General features: G+C 36.8%; 1 protein-coding gene across 6 annotated transcripts in view; it reads left to right on the plus strand.

The window, feature by feature from the left end:
- adcy2a (adenylate cyclase 2a) overlaps positions 1-21,007 on the plus strand; it is a 63,781-nt gene that overhangs the window by 24,114 nt on the left and 18,660 nt on the right. For all 6 annotated transcript variants that reach the window (XM_004565116.3, XM_076889785.1, XM_004565118.2 and 3 more), the window contains 3 exons: positions 3,494-3,655; positions 16,853-17,002; positions 20,753-20,901. In XM_004565116.3, coding sequence (XP_004565173.2) covers positions 3,494-3,655; positions 16,853-17,002; positions 20,753-20,901 — 461 coding nt within the window. The remainder of the gene's footprint in view (positions 1-3,493; positions 3,656-16,852; positions 17,003-20,752; positions 20,902-21,007) is intronic.

The following is a 21,007-nucleotide window of genomic DNA, read 5'->3' on the forward strand; positions in this document are numbered from 1 at the left end:
TTTAAAGGGAGTTTTTCCTTCCCACTGTCACCAAAGTGTTTGCTCATAGGAGGTCATATGATTGCTGGGTTTTTCTCTGTATGTATTACCTTACAATATAAAGCGCCTTGAGACCACTGTCGTTGTGATTTGGCGCTATATAAATAAAAGAAATTCGTAAAATTCGTATTCTGAATGAAGGCTTTGATTGACTAGCATCACATGAAATGAGTTACGAAGCGTGTGCCGTGTACCTACATTGGCCAAGACAAACAAAAATGCTCAAGATTAAAACTACCATCAATTATGTGAGCTCTCTCATCATTTAAATGACCCTTACCTTTCTACTAGTCACCCTGCTCTTGTTTTCTCCTCTGTGCTCATCAAATTTCATATTTCTCCACAGTCATCTTATTTTGTCAGCATTTCCGCACAATAAACAGGTGACTACTTGCTCTCCCTTCTTGCCAAAATATATAACAATGCTTTCCTGCCATTTCTGTTTCCTTTCCCGTTCCAGCATTGCTTCCCAATAGATGGCCTCTAAAGCTTCTCAGTGCTGCATTCATGCTTGGATCCTAACTATTATTGCCAGCACAACTGAACCATGACAAAAAAAGACTGCACCCAATTAAAGCTCCGTCAGGCATTGGCACAAAGAGATTAAAAAACATATCTCCCCTGGGACCAAAATGAAGGAAAACAAGATGCATGCAAATTTATAAACTTTAAATTTACTTTGTCTTCCAGAGATATTATCAGCTAAATGTTGATGTTCTTTTGTAGTGCTCTATATCTTAACAGTTTCAGGCCTGGACCCTAGCTATGCATTTGATAGAAATGGGGATCACGCAGCATTAGATATTTTGTTGGTTCTTTGCACTTTCTCCTGCATCTTTTGAAAATCATTTTCTCTCCACACACTCAATATAACATTTTCTGTCAGTAATTTATGCAGTGGGGATTATTATGGTAATTGTTGTTAGTTTATACATGTGTAATGACTTGGATAAAATGGAAAATGGAAATGCCAGACTGCATATCTAAAAAGATGAGCTCCACTGATTTAGAAAAAGACATAGTTGCTATGAAGGTCAAGCAGCTGCAGATGTTGGTGTTCGTGACTATACACTGTCTCTACAAAGAGGGAGGTGTAGAACTTCTGTAGGTAATAAAAACAAACCACTGCAAGGCTTCACCATGCATGAAGCAAAATATACACTTCAACTGCTACCTGTTGCTTTTGCTTGAATTTGTATATTCAAACACTCTTAAATGTTATATGCATCTTAGAGCAATGTGAACATTTATTAGTAGGAGGTTGTGGAATTTTATATTGAGCGTAATTCAGGTGCTTGGCCTTTGTGTCAGTCACTTCGCTGAAAATGATTAATTTCTTCTCACTCTCGAAACACTGCAGGAAACCACCATTATTATGCTCATAATAACAGGAAATAATTGTAAATGCATTTGATTGTCAGTAACAGATGGTAGTAATCTGATGTTCATTGTAATGATATGTCAGGCAGAATTTTCAAGGCTCTTTACGTTCAGTAAGATGCTCTGCAACTATTGAGAAATGCACAGAGACGCTGCATCATCCCAGCAGCCTTTCGAACATTTTTTTTTGAGGAGTCAGCACTTCAACAAGTTTTTTTTTTTTTTTTAATAAAATGAAAATATAATCAATGCATAGTGTATACTGTCAGTATCATCTTCAATTAAAAATCATTGTTGCTCTATTTCATATTGGTTTGACTTTTCAAATATTTAAACTTCATCAGTACTTCCAAGCACTTTGATGTCTTATTATGTTAAGTGCTTTACTCAGTTGATTGCCAAATATTAATGTAGCAGTTTTTCACATTTTCGATCAAAATCTATCAAGAAAGCCAATATTTGATAGTTGATGATATAGCAGATAGTGGCTGATACCTTACCCCATCTTTTTTTACATGTGTGTACTGGGTAGGAGTTGCTGTTGATCTTAAACTAATCGTACATGTGCACAGTGACAATAAAATGCATTCTTTACTATTTTTCTATTTTTCTTACGTTATCTTTTGTGTGGATACAGATTGTTATTCTTGGACTGAATAAGTGAAATTCTTTTTTTAATAGATATCTGGATGGGTGTCTGCTCTTGCTCTACTGGGGGGCTTTTTAATAACACCACACTCTTATCAGGAACATATTGGGTTCTTTTACATTATTCTTAAAGTAGATGACATTTATCATCTAAGGCTGCTGTTTGAACTTTTAGTTTGAGGTAGTGTTTGTATGTTATGATGATCTCCATTTGTTCATATCCATTTGTTTCTGCTCTTGTAATTGCAGAACTCATGGTCTACTACACTAGTGGTTACAGCATCCAGCAAATTTACAGCAAAAAGCTGTAAATTACTGTGGTGGTTTTTGTTAATTCTGAAGTTATAGATGGGAGTTATATTACTTGGCCTATCACTTTTGGTTAATTTTTTTATTCAGATGTGAACATCAGTGTCTTGTCTTTAATGGACCAGACAAAACTTTAATATTTACTTATGTTTAGGTTCATAAGTGTAGTTAAATATTATTTTCACACATGAATAAGAGCTTAGAGGAGCTGTAAGTGAGAACTCAAGTATTCAAATCAATTGGATCTGAGCACAGACAGGAGAGAATAAAGCAAGTAATTGTCAGGTCATTCACAATTAATGCAATTCATTTCAAATTAGTTTCATTTATATAGCGCCAAATCACATTAACAGTTACCTCAAGGTGCTTTATATTGTAATGTAGGCCCAACAGTAATACCACATGGTGGATGTCTCTGTTTTATCCAAGTGCATAAAAAAACGGAATATATCTAGTGCTGAGAACACATCTGACATGCAAAATCTATTGTTTGCTACATTTGATTAAGAGCAGCTTCAGAAGTTGTCATGCGTCAAAGACATTTATGTTAGTCATGCTTTAATAGACGCATTACTGTTTTAGTCACGCACTGTCCTTTGGCTGCATTTTCTCTCCTCTTTGCATCTTGCTGCACCCTAACACAACATTCCCACAAGTCCTGCAAATAAACCAAGGATGGTTAACCAGATCTGGGCTACAGGCAGGAAGAAGACGGAATCCTTTCTATTCAGGCAGGGGAACAGCCAAGAAGCTTTAACCCTGCAGCAGAAAGTGAATTAAAGAAGTGTTTGTGTGTGAGAACCTATGTGTGTGTATATATTTGTGTGTTTATACAATTGTATGTGTGTTAAAACTGGATAAAAAAAAAAAAAGGGAGCCACTGCTTGTGCTACATTAGAGATGTCAGATTTGAAGTGTATGGGCTGATTGTCCCCCTTAAGTAAGCTGAAGGCACTAATATGACCTGGCTATTTAGTCCAGAAAACTGAAATCTCAAATTACCACATTTTTGCATCTATATTTTCCTTTCTTCTGCATGCATTTCTTCTGCTCCTTTTATTTTCTCCTTTCCATTTCTCTTTGCAAATGTTATATGACTGTCTGACTTTCTCCGCAGGTGTCATTCTTCCTGTTCATCGTGTTTGTGGTTTACACCATGTTGCCGTTCTCCATGCGGGACGCCGTCATCGCCAGTGTTCTAACCTCTGCCTCTCACACCGTCGTGCTGAGCGTCTGCCTGTCCATCACAGCTGATCACGTCGAGCCAGTAGTGTGGCAGGTAAGGCAGTCAAATTTTAGCGTGAGTTAACAGTTGCGAGCACATGAATGCACATGTACCTGCGCAGAGATCATCAGCAGCCTCCTTAGATTGATATGCATACGGGGAAACCTGTTCAAAAGGTAAATCGCCCCTAACTAGCAACCACCTACATCTGAAGGTCACTAAATAAATACTGCGCTGTTCTTCATTTAAGGTAATTTATTATTACCATCTAGATCAAATAATAAAACAAAGTTGTTTTGTGACATTTAATTTGTTTCCTCATCAGGCTCAATATACAGGTTGTATTTATAGCAAACAAATAATTGTAACCTTTAAACAAAAACTAATTTAGGATATCAGCTGAGTGATAGAAATTCTAATGTATTTTTTTTATCCTTCATTAAAAGGTCACCTCTCTTTCTAGCACTACTGCTTCTTGTGTGCTAACTGTTCAGGCATATTCCATATGGTGATAAAGACAAAGCAAAAGCAATATCAGATAACTGTCTAGCTAATACTTTAATCAATTAGTGCCTAATTAAACCTGATTTCAGCAGTCAATAATTTTCAATACACTGGGGACTAATTTCTTCCAATCCATAAAGTAAACAGGATTAATTTAATAAGCATGTCACAAAAGCTCTTCCTCACTGACAACCTGAGACTTTGAAGAATTTCAGAGCCAGACACAACAAACATTTATAGCACACGAAAAATAAGTCTGATGATGATCATTAGTCCACCAACAAAAGCCTTTTGTTACATAAAAATGATTGAGCTGAATATCATTGAAACTTGAAAGATGTGGTGCTTGGGTTCAGCAAGAGCCCAAGAAAAATGTAATCTTTTTTTTTTTTTAACAGAAATAGCGCACTGGCCCTGGTGGAGAACATACTAACCGAGTACCTTTCTAGTTTTACCAGATGCTCACTTCAATGGCTTCCAACATGTACAGTCACTTCAGAAATTATTCAGACCATTTTCTGGATAAAATTAGCATTTCCCGTGTGTATAGTCAATAAACTTCAAGTGACATCAGATGAAATAGGACAGCACTTTGTAACACATCACTTGATTTTACCCTGACATCAAAGGACTATAGATTAAAAGGAAAGTCTGGTGAATAAACTCAATGTGTAATATAGTATGTGCTACTTATATTCATTCAGCGTGCCAGCGGGCAGCAGTTGGCTACTTTGGTGTGAAAACTACAGCTAGCTAAACAGTGCTGGGATGTATTACGTGTTTCATTTCTTTAAGTACTGTGTTATGTTGCTCAATAGCTTCCTGGAGTGGAGTAAGTCATTTGGTACACTACTTGTTAGAGGACTGACATTGAAGTAGCTCCCTTTTTTGGCACTAAATGGCCATCTGAGGCTGGCATACAGCTGTCAGACATACCTAGACTTTGTACAAAAAAATATTTTGCTAAAGCAACAGTATAGCGATGTGGCATTCTAAATGACATAGTCATGTCATATTTTAGCTTCTGTGAAGGGCTGATACAGAGGAATCACTCTGCTGTGTGAAAAGATCAATCCTAACCTGACTGTTATCATGACATGAATCACAAGTTAGAACTCGTGGTTCATGGTGCTTTAAAAGATGTTACAAAAGTTAATCATTTACAGATATTGACACTCTGCTCAAAAGCCTGTTGGTTAAATCAGTAAATGGGCAAGACGTTGTCTCCTTTCCTGAAAAGATGTGGGGAAAAGTAGTGTGACATGCCCATTTTTCTGCTTTCCTGTGCAGTTAAAAAAGAAGCTTGTCATCCATGGAGACTGTTTTCTTAGTTTGGCAAGTAGAAATATACTTGAGTCTACCTACTTTGTTTTACACTATGATTCTCCATTTTAACAGTGTTTTAAAATTCAAATTTGAAATCAAGTTGTTTGCCAGGTCAAATTGTGCTATGTGAAAGGGGTTTTTAATTCTGGCATATTAAAATGTCAATTAACGTTGTGTTTTGTTGTTTAACGGCATGCTTTGTTTTTGCAAGAGGAAGGAACAAGACCTTTTCCCCTGAAATCATCATTGCATTTTGTATTTACTTGAGTTATATTTGTTAATATTAAAACATTTAATCAGGATGAGGGTAAATACTTTTTACTGTGCTGTGTGTCAGCTTATATTGTGGATCTTCCCTCTGTCTTCCTCAGGCAGTAGCCATGGTTTTGTCAATCTTTTGTGTTGGGACAGAGTGTGGCTTATGTCCTTTTTTTTTTTTTTTTTAGATAAGAGCAGTGAGTCAGTGTGACAGGATGCTCTCAGGCTTATGTGTGAAAGAATAACTACTTGAGAGCAGCTATTAAAAACCTCTGCTGAGGTGACGTTGATGGATTTTGTAGTACAACAACATCCTCTTTAGTCCAGTTTGGTTAAGATGTCCCAAATATATTTAACATATATTGCTAAGAAAGGATTTAATGGGTCAGAAGGAGCATTTGAGATATTGGGGTGCTGTAACTTAATAGTTAATAAAAGGAAATTGTGAATATACACTATCAAAAAATGCTTGACTAAAGCTGCTCAAAAATTGCTACTGTGAATACCTAACTGAGCTCAGAGCTTTAGGATGAAATATTGTTTTCAAAATTTTAAGTAAGATTGTGTTTTGTTTTGTTTTGTTTTAGCTCTAGTGTGAAAATAGAAACGTTTGCCCCCCCCCCCCCCCCCCCCCCCCAAAAAAAAAAGCTGCTGTAATGTAATTAGGAAAACTGCTTGTGTTGTCGCTAGAATTGTTCTTCATAAACACCTTAATCAGCTGCTGGTACGATCAGCATCCCAGGTTCATCTCAGCAAACTGAAGAAGAAACAACATGGTAATTTACTTTATGAATGCAGATAATTAAGAACACTGAATGCATCTTTTCAGTGTTAATGACCAGGTATGCCCACCAGTGCGTCATATAGTTGAAACTGTTCAAACCTTTACTGTGTTTGTGTGTTGGTGCAGCATCGTGCTTTTACCGATTGGCTGATGGCTTTTTCAGGGCAACCGCCATCTGTTCAGTCCTTCTCAAATCTTATAAGATGAGCTACATCCTCAATATGTGTATTATGATTCTATATCCTTTAAGTAATGCACACAAACACACAAAAGCAAATAGAGATTAACATATAAACATGTGGGTTATTTATGTATAATCCAAATATACTGTATATATTATAATGTATATAAATATGCTATAAATATTTATGCACAGCTAAAGTAATTGGCTGTGACTATATATAGACTTGAAGGATATATGGGCAGAAATCTGTGCCATCAGAAACTGAATTTGAATAAGTTAAATTTGAATTGCTCAGATTGAATCTGAATTGTAACTTGAATAAATGCTTTGGACTGGAGTTTGAGACCCCTGTCATATGGAATATGACAGGTGTGGTTGAACTGCATGAAGACTCTGAAGTTTCTCTTCTCTTCTGGCAGGACAGGAATGTGGCCTTGTCCTGTGAGCCACTGTAAGGATGTACTTAGAGTAGAACTGGACTGTCACCACCCATATGGAAAAGAAATAGTAAAAACTTATATGTGATTACTCATGAAAGTGGCCACTTTCATGAGTAAATCATATCAGGCTTACATGATTTACTCATGAAAGTGGCCACTTTCTCATTACTTTCATACATTGTTTTAGTAAGTATCCAAAACATACAAGTTTCATTATGTAATTTTTCAAGGGATCTTATATCTGTTTTCACTCTTATATGCTTTTCATACAAGTTTCACACAAGACAGATACAAACTTTATAAGATTTATATATATCTTTTCCATATGGGCAGCCTCAGGCTCTTCACCCTTTTCAAAGACAAAGCAGTCATTTAGATAAAATATTAGATATTGTTTACCTGTAAATGCACAAAGTAAATTTAGAAATGTAATTATTGTCAAGAGTGAACAAGCACTGATAGTGTAATCTACAGCTGTGGCCAAACGTTTAGAGAATGAGAAGTGTTGTTTGCTTATTTACAAAGTTTGCTGTTTCAGTGATAGTTGTATATCATATTATATCACTTCAAACAGAGGTGATCCAGTAATGCTGCACTAATGAATTAGACTAACTATTCACTTTAGCTAAAGTTATTAAGTTAGCTAAAGAGTTGGGATGCTGTGTAAGACATAAATAAAGCTGAAATACAAAGGTTTGGACACCGTTTGGCATGTTTCCCTACTGTAGGGTCTCTGCAAGCATACAGAGGGGGTACTCTGAGAGGGTACAAGATGACAACTTTGGAATTCTACTAGAAACAGTCGATCATATTTGTTTGTCAATTAGCATTTTTAGCTAACAGCTACAATAAGCATAAAAGTTACCTTACGGCTATCATTTGTTAACATGACGCTTGTTCTTATACATGTAATACATTTATTACCAACCTGAGAGTTTATCCGCTGGTCATTCGACATGACCAATGACTTCTGAAGTCTTAATTCAGCTCAAGACGCTGTAGATTCCCGTCAGTAACACTTTCGGTCCGCTGGTGAAACGTAGTTCTATTAATCTGCGCTTGAACCGGAACCGGATGTAAGTTCCAAAAAACTGAATTGTAGAACTGAAACTGAATGGTGAGAAGTGAAACTGAAATTATTCGAGAGCTGAATGTTTAAAGGATAAAATGCAGCTTCAAAGCAAATCAATTCATTTTCAAAATATAAAATTCAATTTCAATTTAGTGATCATCATTTTCAAATCATAAATTCAATTTCAAATTAGACTAATTCAAATTCAGTTTTCAAAAGCATTTATTCAAGTTACAATTCAGATTCAATCTGAGCAATTCAAATTCAAATTTAACTTATTCAAATTCAGTTTCTGATGGCACAGATTTCTGCCCATAGTTATCAGTTTTCACACTTGAATTAGTAAGAAAATGTATGTGAGTTTTTCCAAAACATCAAAAATAATTCTTTAAAGCAACACACACACACACACACACACACACACACACACACACACACACTCAGCCACACTCAATCAAAAGAGTATTAATTTTTTAAAGAGAGAGAGAGAGATAGAAAACTTAAAACATGTTTTCATGAAAATCTCTACGTCTACACAATGTTAATGTTTGAAATTCAGTAGGATGACATTTACACTTTTTCTGTTTCTACCCGCTTATTTCAAATCCCATTATTTACAAATCAGTATCCAGATTTTTTTAGACTAGATAGATTTTTGTTATTTCAGAAATGTTTAATATTGCATTCAGCAGTTTTTGGGGGAAAAAACAGTCAATCAAATCAGTCTGTTCCTCCAGACATTTGTAAATGTCAGCTGTTAAGTGCCTACACACTCGTGAGAGACTGCCCAGGGGGTATTAAGTGAGAAGCAACCATGCCAACATCTTGACTTTGTCAGGTCTATTAAACTTTACAGTGTTGGCTCATTGGTGTTTTAATGAAGCGGCTTATTTATTGAACAGGAAATAGCACTTTGTTGGATCCACATTTACTTGTGGGTAATATTTAGAAGCAATAATAATGAAGCATTAGCATTTTCATCTTTTGCAAATATAATTATCTGTTTCTGGTCCTTAGAGGTGCAAAGATTACTCAGGTAGCTCAGTGTAAAAATATTCTTATTTCTTTTAGTATTTCTCATATGCCTCAACCTTATGGGAGATTAGATACTGTAGTTATCTATTGGTAGACGTACAGAGAAAGCTACTAACTAAATCTATCATTAGAGCTATTAAAACATTATTTTTTAAAACGATGCTCTTATTTCAATATTAGTGACTTCTTTGATTTTTGGGGGTACTAACGTTAATGCAATGCAGACTTTGATGTAATTAGGTCCTGTGCAACACTGAAAGTGTTCGTGTAAGCTGACCACTGTGTTTTTGTATCAAAGCTTCTCCCTTCAGACTAGAAGCAAACTTCTGATGCGCACTTTCTTAATTATTTTTGAGTACTTAAGTCATCAATAATTCATCACAGTGTTCACACTCCATTTAAGCTTTAGCTGACAGAATTTCACATAAACTACTGCGGTAGTAGCTGTTGAATATTGCATGCATTACCTGTTTTTGGAGGATGTTTTGAAGGACGGGGGGCTTCATTTGAATTCAGATAAGGGTTTTTGCCTTTGTTAAAGATATATTACATACTTAAGTGTGTTTGTGAGGTCTAAACTGTGAGACTGGTATTTCTTGAATTCTTGAATTTCTTTGTCTCATCCTTTCAGATTGAATCATATTAAAGTTTTATGTCAGTAATACGAACCAAAAATGCAATTCTTGAGTATTTCTGTCTGTACTCAGATCATCCAGGTCTCAACGGTGTTGCATTTCACTGGATGTGATTTTCATATTGCCAAAAAAAGAAACCTTCTTTATGGTTCAATTGTGTGATTTACCTGCATTCCTGTATTTAAATTCCTGTTGACTGAGAAAAGGAGTTGAGCAGCAGTTGAGCAAAGTCAATGATCTCTCATTTGAGCCATATTCACACACGCAGTGCATCTCTGAACTTATCTCCCCCAAAATTAGCCGACAGAGAGGCATGTAAGATGCAGATATCCAGACAACAACATGTCTCCAACTTTTTATATCCTTAAAGAAAGGTCTGTTTGTGGCATGGTGAGAAAAGTGCTTGCAATAGCCCAGTGAATTCACAATCACACACTTGCCTCAGGTTTGCTGCCTCCAGCTATTTTTAAGATTTTATTGTGGGTGTTCTACTAAAAAAACGTTCATTTTTTATGTTCTTGTTTGATATTTGTGGTTGCTTTTTTGATCCTTTGTATCCTTGTTTGCTAATCATTGTGAAGACATTTGGATTGTTTACAGTGCAAGCTAAGTGAGTTATCTATTGGCACTTGTCTACACAATGACATTTATGTAAAAGAATTTTAACATCTCTAATTAGAAGTAGGCAGCCCGCACCATGGCCCTTACCATCTCACTTAAATGGAAATCTGTGAAATCACATCCATTTTCAATGCATTTTGAATTAATTTTGACACACCAACTAGGCCAGTATTTGTCTTTCTCAAGCATAGAGAAAACTCTGCATGTGTTTTGTGGATTTGGTCTAATATATGGGACCTTGTGTAATACACCGACACGAGGGTTCTTCGGAATTATGAAGAATTTGGTCCAATAGAACAACCAATGAATTTATAATACAAATGGAGTGTGATCTTGGTTCTTATTACCTGCAGTATTTCCGACTTCTTCTGCATATTTGAGTTCCTTCAGCAAGACTTTTTTTTAAAAATTTATTTTCAGCTAATTATTTACAGGGCACTACGGAGTAGACAGAAAAGTGGGGAGGAGCTACAAGGGTCTAAGGCTGGGATCTCAAACTCCAGTCTTAGAGGGCTGGTGTCCTGTGTCCCTGTTGCAACCACCTGAATACAATTAGTAGGTCATTATCAGTACTCTATAGAACTTGACTGCATGCCATTTGATTCATGTTACAGCAGCTCATGAGTGAATGAACATGTTGCAGTAAAAGTACTTTTAGAAGTAAATTTTTCCAAACACTTAGATTTACTTAAATTTACTTGAGTGGGGTTAGGGGTTGCCACTTCAGCATGCAGTCAAGTTCTCTACTAATCTTATTCAGGTGTGTTGAAACAGGGACACATGGAAAAGTTTCAGGACAGTGGCCCTCGAGGACTGGAGTTTGAGACCCCTGGTCTAAGGAGTGTCTTGTTTGGTGGACTTGGAATCATGTTCGCTTTTTTGCAGATGATGTTGTTCTGTTGATTTTATCCAAACACAACTTCCAGTTCACAGTGGGATGGATTATAGTGTGAAGCAGCTGGGATGAAGGTCTTGGTTCCTCAGCTGGAAAAGAGTAGATTGCCTGTTCCCATGAGGTGCTCACAGATCTTTTTTCCTGTTTTTGTGCCTTTGTCACTGGCAGTTATTTTGTTTGTTTGTTTTTTGGTATTTGGATATTGCCTACCACCATGACTCATTTTAGGTAAATTTTAACAGTGTACAGAGCTAAAATGCTTGTGGACCTTACTGTAGTTTGATATATCCTTTCAATTCTAAGTTACTGTTTGTCATTTGTGCTTGTGGTCATTACTATTGAGGGTCTACTGAAGACAGGACCGGTGGACATCTGTCACTGATGTACAATAAAAACAAGATTCATCTGCACACTAATGTCTTTCTCTATCCACATGTCAGTAACATGGCAGAAATATAACATTCAGAAAGTGAAGTTTCCTGGTTTTAGATAATCCCAGCAGGAGTCACAGCTCTTGAGATGTGATACTCACCTAACCCTGCTGTTATCTGTAATTGGGTACCACTGAGGTACAAATGACTCGCACCACCCAGTTGCCTTTAGGATTGATTTTAAAATCTTATTGCTGGCTTTTAAGGTTTTAAATGGCACTGCACCTTCTTACCTGTCAGAACTCCTTAGTACTTATCGCCCCAGGAGATCTTTGAGGTCAGCCGACCTGATGCTTTTAGATGTTCCCAGGTATAAATTAAAGACAAAGGGAGAGAGGGCGTTTGCTGTGGCTGCACCCAGACTGTGGAACAGTTTACCTCCTCACGTCAGACTCTCCAAAAGCCTAGAAACTTTTAAAACCGCTCTTAAAACTCACCTCTTTTCATTGGCTTTTAGAAAGGTTTAATTTATTTGTTTTATATATTTTTATTTTATTTTTATCAGCGAGGTGTTATTACGAAATTGTGTTCTATTGTATTTTTATCTGTATTTACTGTACAGCACTTTGGTCAGCCTTGGTTGTTTTTAAATGTGCTCTATAAATAAACTTGACTTGACTTGACTTGACCACCAGCCTTTATACACAGCTGATATTTCAATGCAGTTTCACGGAAAAACGTGTAATAGACACGCCGGTCAGCCGTGTCCATTTCGCGCTTTGCCTCTCCAAATCGAGAATAGACACCCATGCAGAATTTGCAGTAAGTTGCAATAATCTGCAGGAACAGCAGAGGGAAATATTTTATTTCAACTCAACATGAAAATAATCATGGAAAAGTGTTTAAACAGACATTATTAACACAATACATATTAGCCACCAAGGTACTTCATACCTTTTTTGCTCACTACTGACTTTGTAGCTTTTAATATATTATCTCCCATTGCTGGTAATAAAATTTCTACATGCAGTAATGCAATTTCAGCATGTGTGGCTATTTCATGTTTTGGAGAGGCAAAGTGTGAAGTCGAAACGGTGGACTGATGTGTGTATTACAAGGCTTGCTGTGATGTTGGGTTGGATATTTGAGATGGGTTGTAAGTAGTCAGTGTGAGAGTCGGGTTATAGAGTAATATTTATGTTAACTTAATGTGATCTGTTGAGCACCTATTACAGTTGAGTACATATTGGTAAAATATCACATACCTGCATAAAAGGATAAACTCAAATGCAAATTAAATGCACCCAGTCTTCTTTGCATTTAGATTTCAAGTATAGTTAAAGGAAATTTAACTTTACTGACATTGCGCCTGAAAATATTCTTTTTAGTCTTCAAAGAGTACACGCCATTTGAATATATCAACCTCAGCTACACACAATAGGAAGTAATTTGCATTTAACATCAGATGTAGGTTTTGCATACTGAAAATTTCTCTGAAGTGACTTCTGGGGTTTTTTCAGGCTCTGGTGCAGCAAAGTTTATATTAACCAGCCACTAAAGATGTGCCTGAATAGATTATTTGTTAAATATGCTGGTATGATAAGGGAATTTTAAACTTGGATTTTAACCCTTCCATGCATGAATTATGACAACCTCAATCAGGATTTTTTCTTAAGTATTTTTGATGAATAAAAATACTTAAGAAAAAAAACCCCGATTGAGGTTGTCATAATTTATGCATGACAGGGTTAAATAATAATAGTTACAATGAAACACACCACACATCTGCAGTAACATTAAACGCACAGTGGGTGGCAGGGTATGGAGTGACACATCAGTGACAAGTGTAGAGGTTTATGTACAAGTATAACGTCAACACTGACACAAATACAAGAAAACAGCCTTTGAATAGCTGTCCACCGTAGTGACCACTATGCGTGAAAGGGTTAAAATATTATATACAGTCTATGGGTTAAAGCGCTTCTATAAACCACCGTACAAAAGCCCCTGTCCATCTTTTTGTGGCTTTCTTCAGTCATTCAGTGATCTACCCTATAAAACTGTTCTACAGTACCAGATTCTGGCTGTTTTGTCAGTTTTCCCATTGAAAATGGATGATGATCAACAAAGCCAAGCTTGTCCATACTATATCGTTTAGAAGAACGATATATAGAGAAAAAAAATGGTTTTTTTTTCTGTTCTTTCAGTATTTTTTAATGTGCAGAAAAAAGGCCTGGCAGAGAGGAAGAGGGATGTCTTTTTGAAATACACCGAATAGATGTGAAAGTAAATCCAGACAGCAGGTCACCTCATGTACTTGGCTACTGGCCTCAATGTTTGCTTTTGTTAAATATAGAGATATGGTACATTTCTGGTGTAGTCACATAAACATTTAAGGAAACAGCTTTCTCAATAAGGAGACAATATCTGCATAGTTTATACTATTTTCACCTCAGTATGATTCACTGCAATATTTCTTTATTGGCTCTCACTAGTTTTATAGGTATTGCTTGCCTTGGACCCTGGTTAAGAAAATGTTGATGGGGAGTCTTTTTGTGATGGATAAGTAGGAAGAGTCTGTTGCAGGTGGTTACAATTGCTTTATACTTGTGTGTGCAGCTGCCTCGTCTGCCTTTAAGCTGTCAAATAAAATACTGAATAATTTAGCATTGTAAAAAGGGTACATAGGGTTTTTTTGCTTTTGTTTGGAAAATAACTTTAAATTCAGTTTCAGCTGTTTACTAGAAGCAAAGTACAGATGTCTGCAAGCTATAAAATTCATGAGCTTTAGTTTTTGTGGTTTTTAGACATTTTTGTTTTCTTCTTGTCTGACTATTATTACTAAAATAAAACGTCCTTTTTGCAAAGGTCACCAGCTTCTACTTGTGCTGTGCTGTAAGTCTGTTGGGCATATTTATGTCCAAAAAGAGAGAACAATGGTCACTGTGACAGTAAGGTCAACATTATGCAGGAGAGAAAAGACACAAAGATGGAGAATAGAAGTGAAAGAGAAATAGCGAGAATGAGACAAGGCATGCAAGAGTGTGAAGGAGAGGGAGATTTCTTTTCAAGCAATGGGGAAGAACCATTAAATTATCCATTTGCTGTATAGCTGGGAAATATTAAACTCGAGGTTACCAGAGCTCCAGGGTCTTTACACATCCAAATCTTTAAACATCCAAATTGTTCCTGTAATGGGGCTTCGTGTTTAGTGCAGCCCTGCGTTTTGCCTGAAATGTGCAGAGAAATAAAGTCTTAATTCTGAGGACAGACTGCAATTTGCACTCCATGCTTATAGTGGAGAGCATCTATCCCTGTGTGTCATGGTTTGTATTGTGTGACTCTGAAGTAGGACATGCTCTATAAAAGACTTTCTTTTAAGATTTTGTTTTGTTTTGTGGTGTTTATATGTATGAAAAATTAAGACATCATTTCCAGTCTTTTGAATCATTAAAAGTAGCAGCGTAGTAAATGTCAATTCTGACTTGAGACAATTTGTCACAGTCAAAAAGGTGAAAGTTTTCTCCACAAGTTTGGCTTAACTTTGCCATACTATGTCATTTATCTGCTGAATACAAAATGCACTCACATTGTTGAGTGAGAAAGAAAGATGTATCCAAAATATTGAAATGTTAGGCATTAAAAACGCTTTAAAGCCAGGACTTAAATTGGTTTTGAGGTAGTCTGTCAGTTATGAACTTTCATGTGTAGCACTTGATGAAATGACAATGCATTTATTCAAAATTGTAGTCTGTGTCACAGCAGCACTGTGGACTGATAAACAGAACGTTCTCCATACCAGCGGTCCCCAACCTTTTTTGCGGCACAGACCGGTTTATATCCGACAATATTTTCATGGACCGGCCTTTAAGGTATTGCGGATAAATACAAAAAAATAAAACCAGTACCAAAGAAAAGAAGATTTATTCATAACACATGGGAAAAGACCCAGGGAAACTGAGTTAAAGATAAAAATGATATAAACAAAAATAACGACAAAAAACGATAAAAACCATGAAAACCATAAATTTCACACCCAAGCCTCAACTCTCGCGGCCCGGTACCAAACGACTCCGGGGGTTGGGGACCGCTGCTCCATACCACATCCCAGCAGTCAATCTGCAGCTGATATAAAGATGAACAAATACAAATGGGAGACTGTTAAGATCTTCTTTGCTATGACTTTAGTATCAGTGTATTTAAAAATAAGATGAATTCTTTGGTTAGCGCAAAGTAGTGGACACTAAAGACATTTCTGGCATAAATGCATATTAGTACATAATATGTACTAATAATACTGATAGGCCATCTTATTAAGGATTTTACTAAATACACTTTCAATTCAATAAAACTTTATTGATCTTGAAGGTTGACCCCGAAGGAAATTGGGTTGTAAAATGTATGGGTGTAAAGATTTTGGCTTCTCATTATTGGAATAAACAAATCTAATTAAGCTTTATTGTGCTCAAAACAATCCATGTTTTAGAGCAGTTGTCTCAACTGAGCCCACCATTTGTCAAATAGTGCTTGTAGTGGCATGTGATGTTTGCTGCAACAATGCTAATTAAGTTAGAGCTTTTTGTGTGCGATCAACCTGAACTCAGGGGAGAGTCTATTTATATAGACGGGATGTAGTCACATAGGTTGCCCTTATTTGTGTTTCTTACAGGGTAGAGGCTGGGTTGCCATTGTAAAACTGAAGTGAGAGAAAATAAACAACCGAGCAGGGGCAGTATAGCGGTGTCAAATTTATCCAATGCCATTATTATCTGATTGTATTGTATTTTTCTATTTAATGTCATCAGCCGCCACAGGATGTTTCATTAAATAACTGGAAATGAAAGATGTGTATTTATATGCCACATTACCCTTGAATACAATGTAGTGCTGCCTATTGATGTCACTGCAAGATCTCACCATAGGATCAGGAACCATTGAGGAAAATATTTACTTTAGGTTGATTTTTACTTTCTTTGCTAGGCCTTCCTATAACAGGAACTATTTAATGGACTGATTCTAAATATGAGTTTAAATTCTTTATATTGTATTGTAACCACTATTTTATATATATATATAGTAAAGCTTAACAACACTTTTTATTGTTATTGTTCTCTGTTCCTACCCAGATTCTGGCCAATGTTATCATTTTCATGTGTGGCAACATGGCTGGAGCGTACCATAAGCACCTGATGGAGCTGGCACTCAAACAGACCTACCAGGACACCTGCAACTGCATCAAGTCCCCAATTAAACTGGAGTTTGAGAAGAGACAGCAGGTAACGTGGTTAATAACACTTAATTAAAACACTGAAACAATGAACACCAGGCAATAAAATATTTATGATGTTGCTGTTCATTACAATAATTGTTACAGTAATGACTTTCAGATTTTAATCATTACCTCTAATTATCATTTGCTAATTTAGTAATATAGTGTAGTACAATGGCATGGGGAAATGTTGGAGCCTTGTTAGAATGACTTATCTTATAATGTAGTCTGAATATTTATGTCATGCACTCGAGTCAAACATCCCACTGCTACTTAACTCATCTTTCCTCTATTGTTCTTTTGTTTCCTATGTATTTTTATGTCATACGTACATGCTATACTTAGCGGTTCCATAGAGTATTTGAGTGTTTTACACATTTGCCTAACAAGTGAAAGATCCCCAATTTGATCCCAAGAGGAGACACAAATCCCAATGAGTTTGTGTCAGGAAAGATATGTGGTGTAAAAAAAATCTGCCATATAAAACATGCAGAGCTACCATGTGAATATGGGAACAGCTGAAAGTAGCACTTGTGTCCTGTGCTTAAAATGTCACTCTTCATATTAACACTCAAATTATTGAAATCAATCGGCTCTGGATAAATGGATTCCTTCTTATAGCACTTTTCTATTCCACCTGAGCACTCAAAGCGCGTCATTGACCCGTTCATACAATCAGTTTTATTATGCTTAAGTGCTTTCTGTTAGTATTTGAGTATCTTTGGCATGCAGACCTGAACAGCCAGGGATTGAACCATCAACCGTCCAGCTACTAGATGAACTGCTCTATCTTCTGAGTTACAACGACAGAGAACTTTGTCAGGGCTACACTGTGCAGAATGTGGGAATTGTTAATGATGTCAGTGTGTGATTATCTCAGCCTATATTGCTATAGTTGGTTTTTTTATGACAATTATCCTCATTGAGGATTAATGGTAATATTTTCTATGATTTCTTTTAAAGTGAACACACATCACTCACATTTTGGATCGTGCTAGTTGTTTTCTATTATTGATATTGTACCGGCTTGCATTGTCTTTCTCTGCATCTACCTGCAAAGTTGGAAGCGTTGAAATATAATAATGCTAATTTGTTATTAATACTTTCAAGTGGTGCAGCATCCTGTGAGATAGTATTAGCAAAGTGTTGATTAAAGCACTCTGATGTGCGACTCTGGGATCTGGCTAGCTTTTTACTACAGCTTTTGGTGAGTTATTTAGTGAGATGATGTGAATCCAGCTGCTGTTGTGAAAGCCCAGGCTTAGGGTTGAGCTGGTTTTTCATATGGTAAATGCAGGTTGTGGTGTTAGAAGTGCCACGAGGAAAGCTGAAAATGTCTAGGGTGGAGCATTTCGCAGTAGCCCTGGAGTGCTGCTGCTGCCTGTGACAGATGGTAGTAACTGTGCAGAGACACATTCCTCCTGGGCGCTCATTGCACTCATAATATATGCTGTTTGCTGCACTGCATGCTTTTATCCAAAGTGCTTTGCAGTACAGTGAGTGCATACATTTTCACTATGAGTGGTCCAAGTGGACTATGGGAATTCATCATACACCAAAATCACTGGCGGTATTCACAAGAAAAATTTCCCTCTCTTCCACATAAAATCCTCTGAGCGTGAAAAAAAGATGATGATCATTGGTTGTCACGTTTGGGCTGATATTGGATTAATTAAGCATTTCCACCCAGCTTCTCTTCACCCTAAAGGTGAATTGCTTGCTAGGTACTGTAGGTTACACTCAGTAGTCTGAGACACCTGAGAAAATAAAGGAGAAAGAAGTGAATAAATGCTGAATTTAAATTGTAAGGGCTTGCAAGAAAGTAATGAATACTTGCAATCAATTCATTTTCTGTGCCAGCAACCTAATGCATGCACTCTAGTTTAACTTTGAACCTATACATGAAATTTCATTTAGTTTATACACCTCATAGAAATTAAGTATAGTTAACACAAAGTGAGTTAAACTTAAGGAATATCAATGTGTCCAGCTAGGAAGCATCAACCATTGTGAATGCTCTGGTCTGTGAGCACAGATTCCACTGAAGGACCTCATCCCACCTTCATGTAGTCTTTGGGCAAAAACATACATGAAAGATTCACTAAAGGTCATCATGGGGGCTCTGTCAGTGTTCCTCCTGTTTCTCCTTTCACAAAGGAGCAGATACTGGTCAATCATTACCCGTCTCCTGGTTTCTCAGCCATACTTTTGAAACTTTGCTGGGAGACATAACAGACCTTACCGTCTTTTAACGATTGTATGGATGCGCCACGTTGTAGAAGCTGGCCTACCTATACAACCTGAGAGGGCTGCAGATATTGTGTCATACTCCCAGTAGTGAAAAGGACGCGACCAAAAAAAGCAAAACTAGCAAAAAATCAGCAAGGAAGGAGAAGGAGAGAGCACCAGCATCTTGCAGTCACTACCTGCTAAAGCATTCCCTTTCTGGGAGTTGTCTTTTTGTTGCAGGTGAAAGTGATTCACAGTGGCATATGTTTGCTAACTGGAGTGAGTGATATTGCTGAAGTTTAACTGACTTTGCTGTTCATTTTCTAAACCTAAAATGCATGTATATTTCATGTGACCATCTGCTATCTGCTTATTCTTAGTTACAGGTGTGGGGCAATGAATCAATGTGGCCCTGAGGCAATCCGGTTGTTCAGTCTGACGTCACTAGCCGTGTCTGGGTCTAAACTCCGCTGCAGGTCCACATATCAAACGATCACTATGGCATTACTGAGAGTTGAAAAACTGTCTAAAGTCTTTCATCTTTAATAAAATGATCAGCGTTCTGCTCTACCAGGTGTAACAATTGAGTTTAACATCCAGGCATCCATGAAAACCGAATTTATGACATTTAACGGAGTTAGAAGTTAGCAGGGAGTTAGCTCGCTAGCTTCTATCTAAATACAATATAGCATGTCCTGACTGCGGGGTTTTGGAAACAAATTAAAACGTGCAGCTCTGCTATCACTTCCAACATAAATGAAGACAGAAAACTAAACAGCAGTGACGTTTGTAGGGTTACTGAAGTTGGGCTAGCTGGTATATAATGATGTGCTACGTGACCGCTAGCGACACAGCTATGTTAGCATAATATAAACAAGCTAACCTTTTTTCCACTCGATAAAAGTTAACGTGAGTGTTCTCGGTGGTCAGAAACAAATGTAATCGCATGGCAGGATGCTGTAAAAGGACCAAACTTCAGCCAGGAGAACAACTGAGATAATCCATCCACAATACGAGGTTAGTCATTCATATACTGCTGCTTGGGCTGGGCTGTAGTTACATCCTAGGGTTTTAAAAACTGAGCTTAAATAAATGATTAGCGGTAATAAAAGCCGAGGGAGGTCAACAGGGATCACTGACTGTTTTAGGAGCTTTTTGAGATCAAATAGAAGAAAATACAAAACATTAAACATGTTAACAACACAAAAGCCATATTAAACCAGACTACTTTAGACCCGGAAGTAGGATTCGTCGCGTCATCACTGAACAACCGGATAGACTCCACAGTTAACAGAAATAGGTTATGTTTGTGCATATGTCATATTTGCTTTGTGATTTAACCAACTACTGTACATGACCTGAATTTAACTATTTAATTTCCTCGTCACTTTGTCACATACATTTAAGTGCTTCATGGTAAAAATAAATAAAAAAGTTAATTACATAATGATCAGCTTTTTTTTCTTGATGTTTCTGACTGTCCCTGCATTACTGCTACTTCTTTTTTTCCTTTGTTTTCTGCCATTAGGAGCGTCTCCTACTGTCTCTGCTGCCAGCTCACATTGCCCGTGTAATGAAAGCCGAGATCATCCAGAGATTAAAGGGTCCAAATTTTGGCCAGATTGAAAACACAAACAATTTTCACAACCTCTATGTCCAGAGGCACACTAATGTCAGGCATGTATCTTTTTTAAATCAAATGTATTGTAGCCAAGTGGTTCTGTATTTAGGTCAAATTTACATACAGAGTAGGTACATACTAATGCATATTTTCAAATCAGAT

Source organism: Maylandia zebra, linkage group LG11, assembly GCF_041146795.1.
Source record: "Maylandia zebra isolate NMK-2024a linkage group LG11, Mzebra_GT3a, whole genome shotgun sequence".
Lineage (NCBI taxonomy): Eukaryota > Metazoa > Chordata > Actinopteri > Cichliformes > Cichlidae > Maylandia > Maylandia zebra.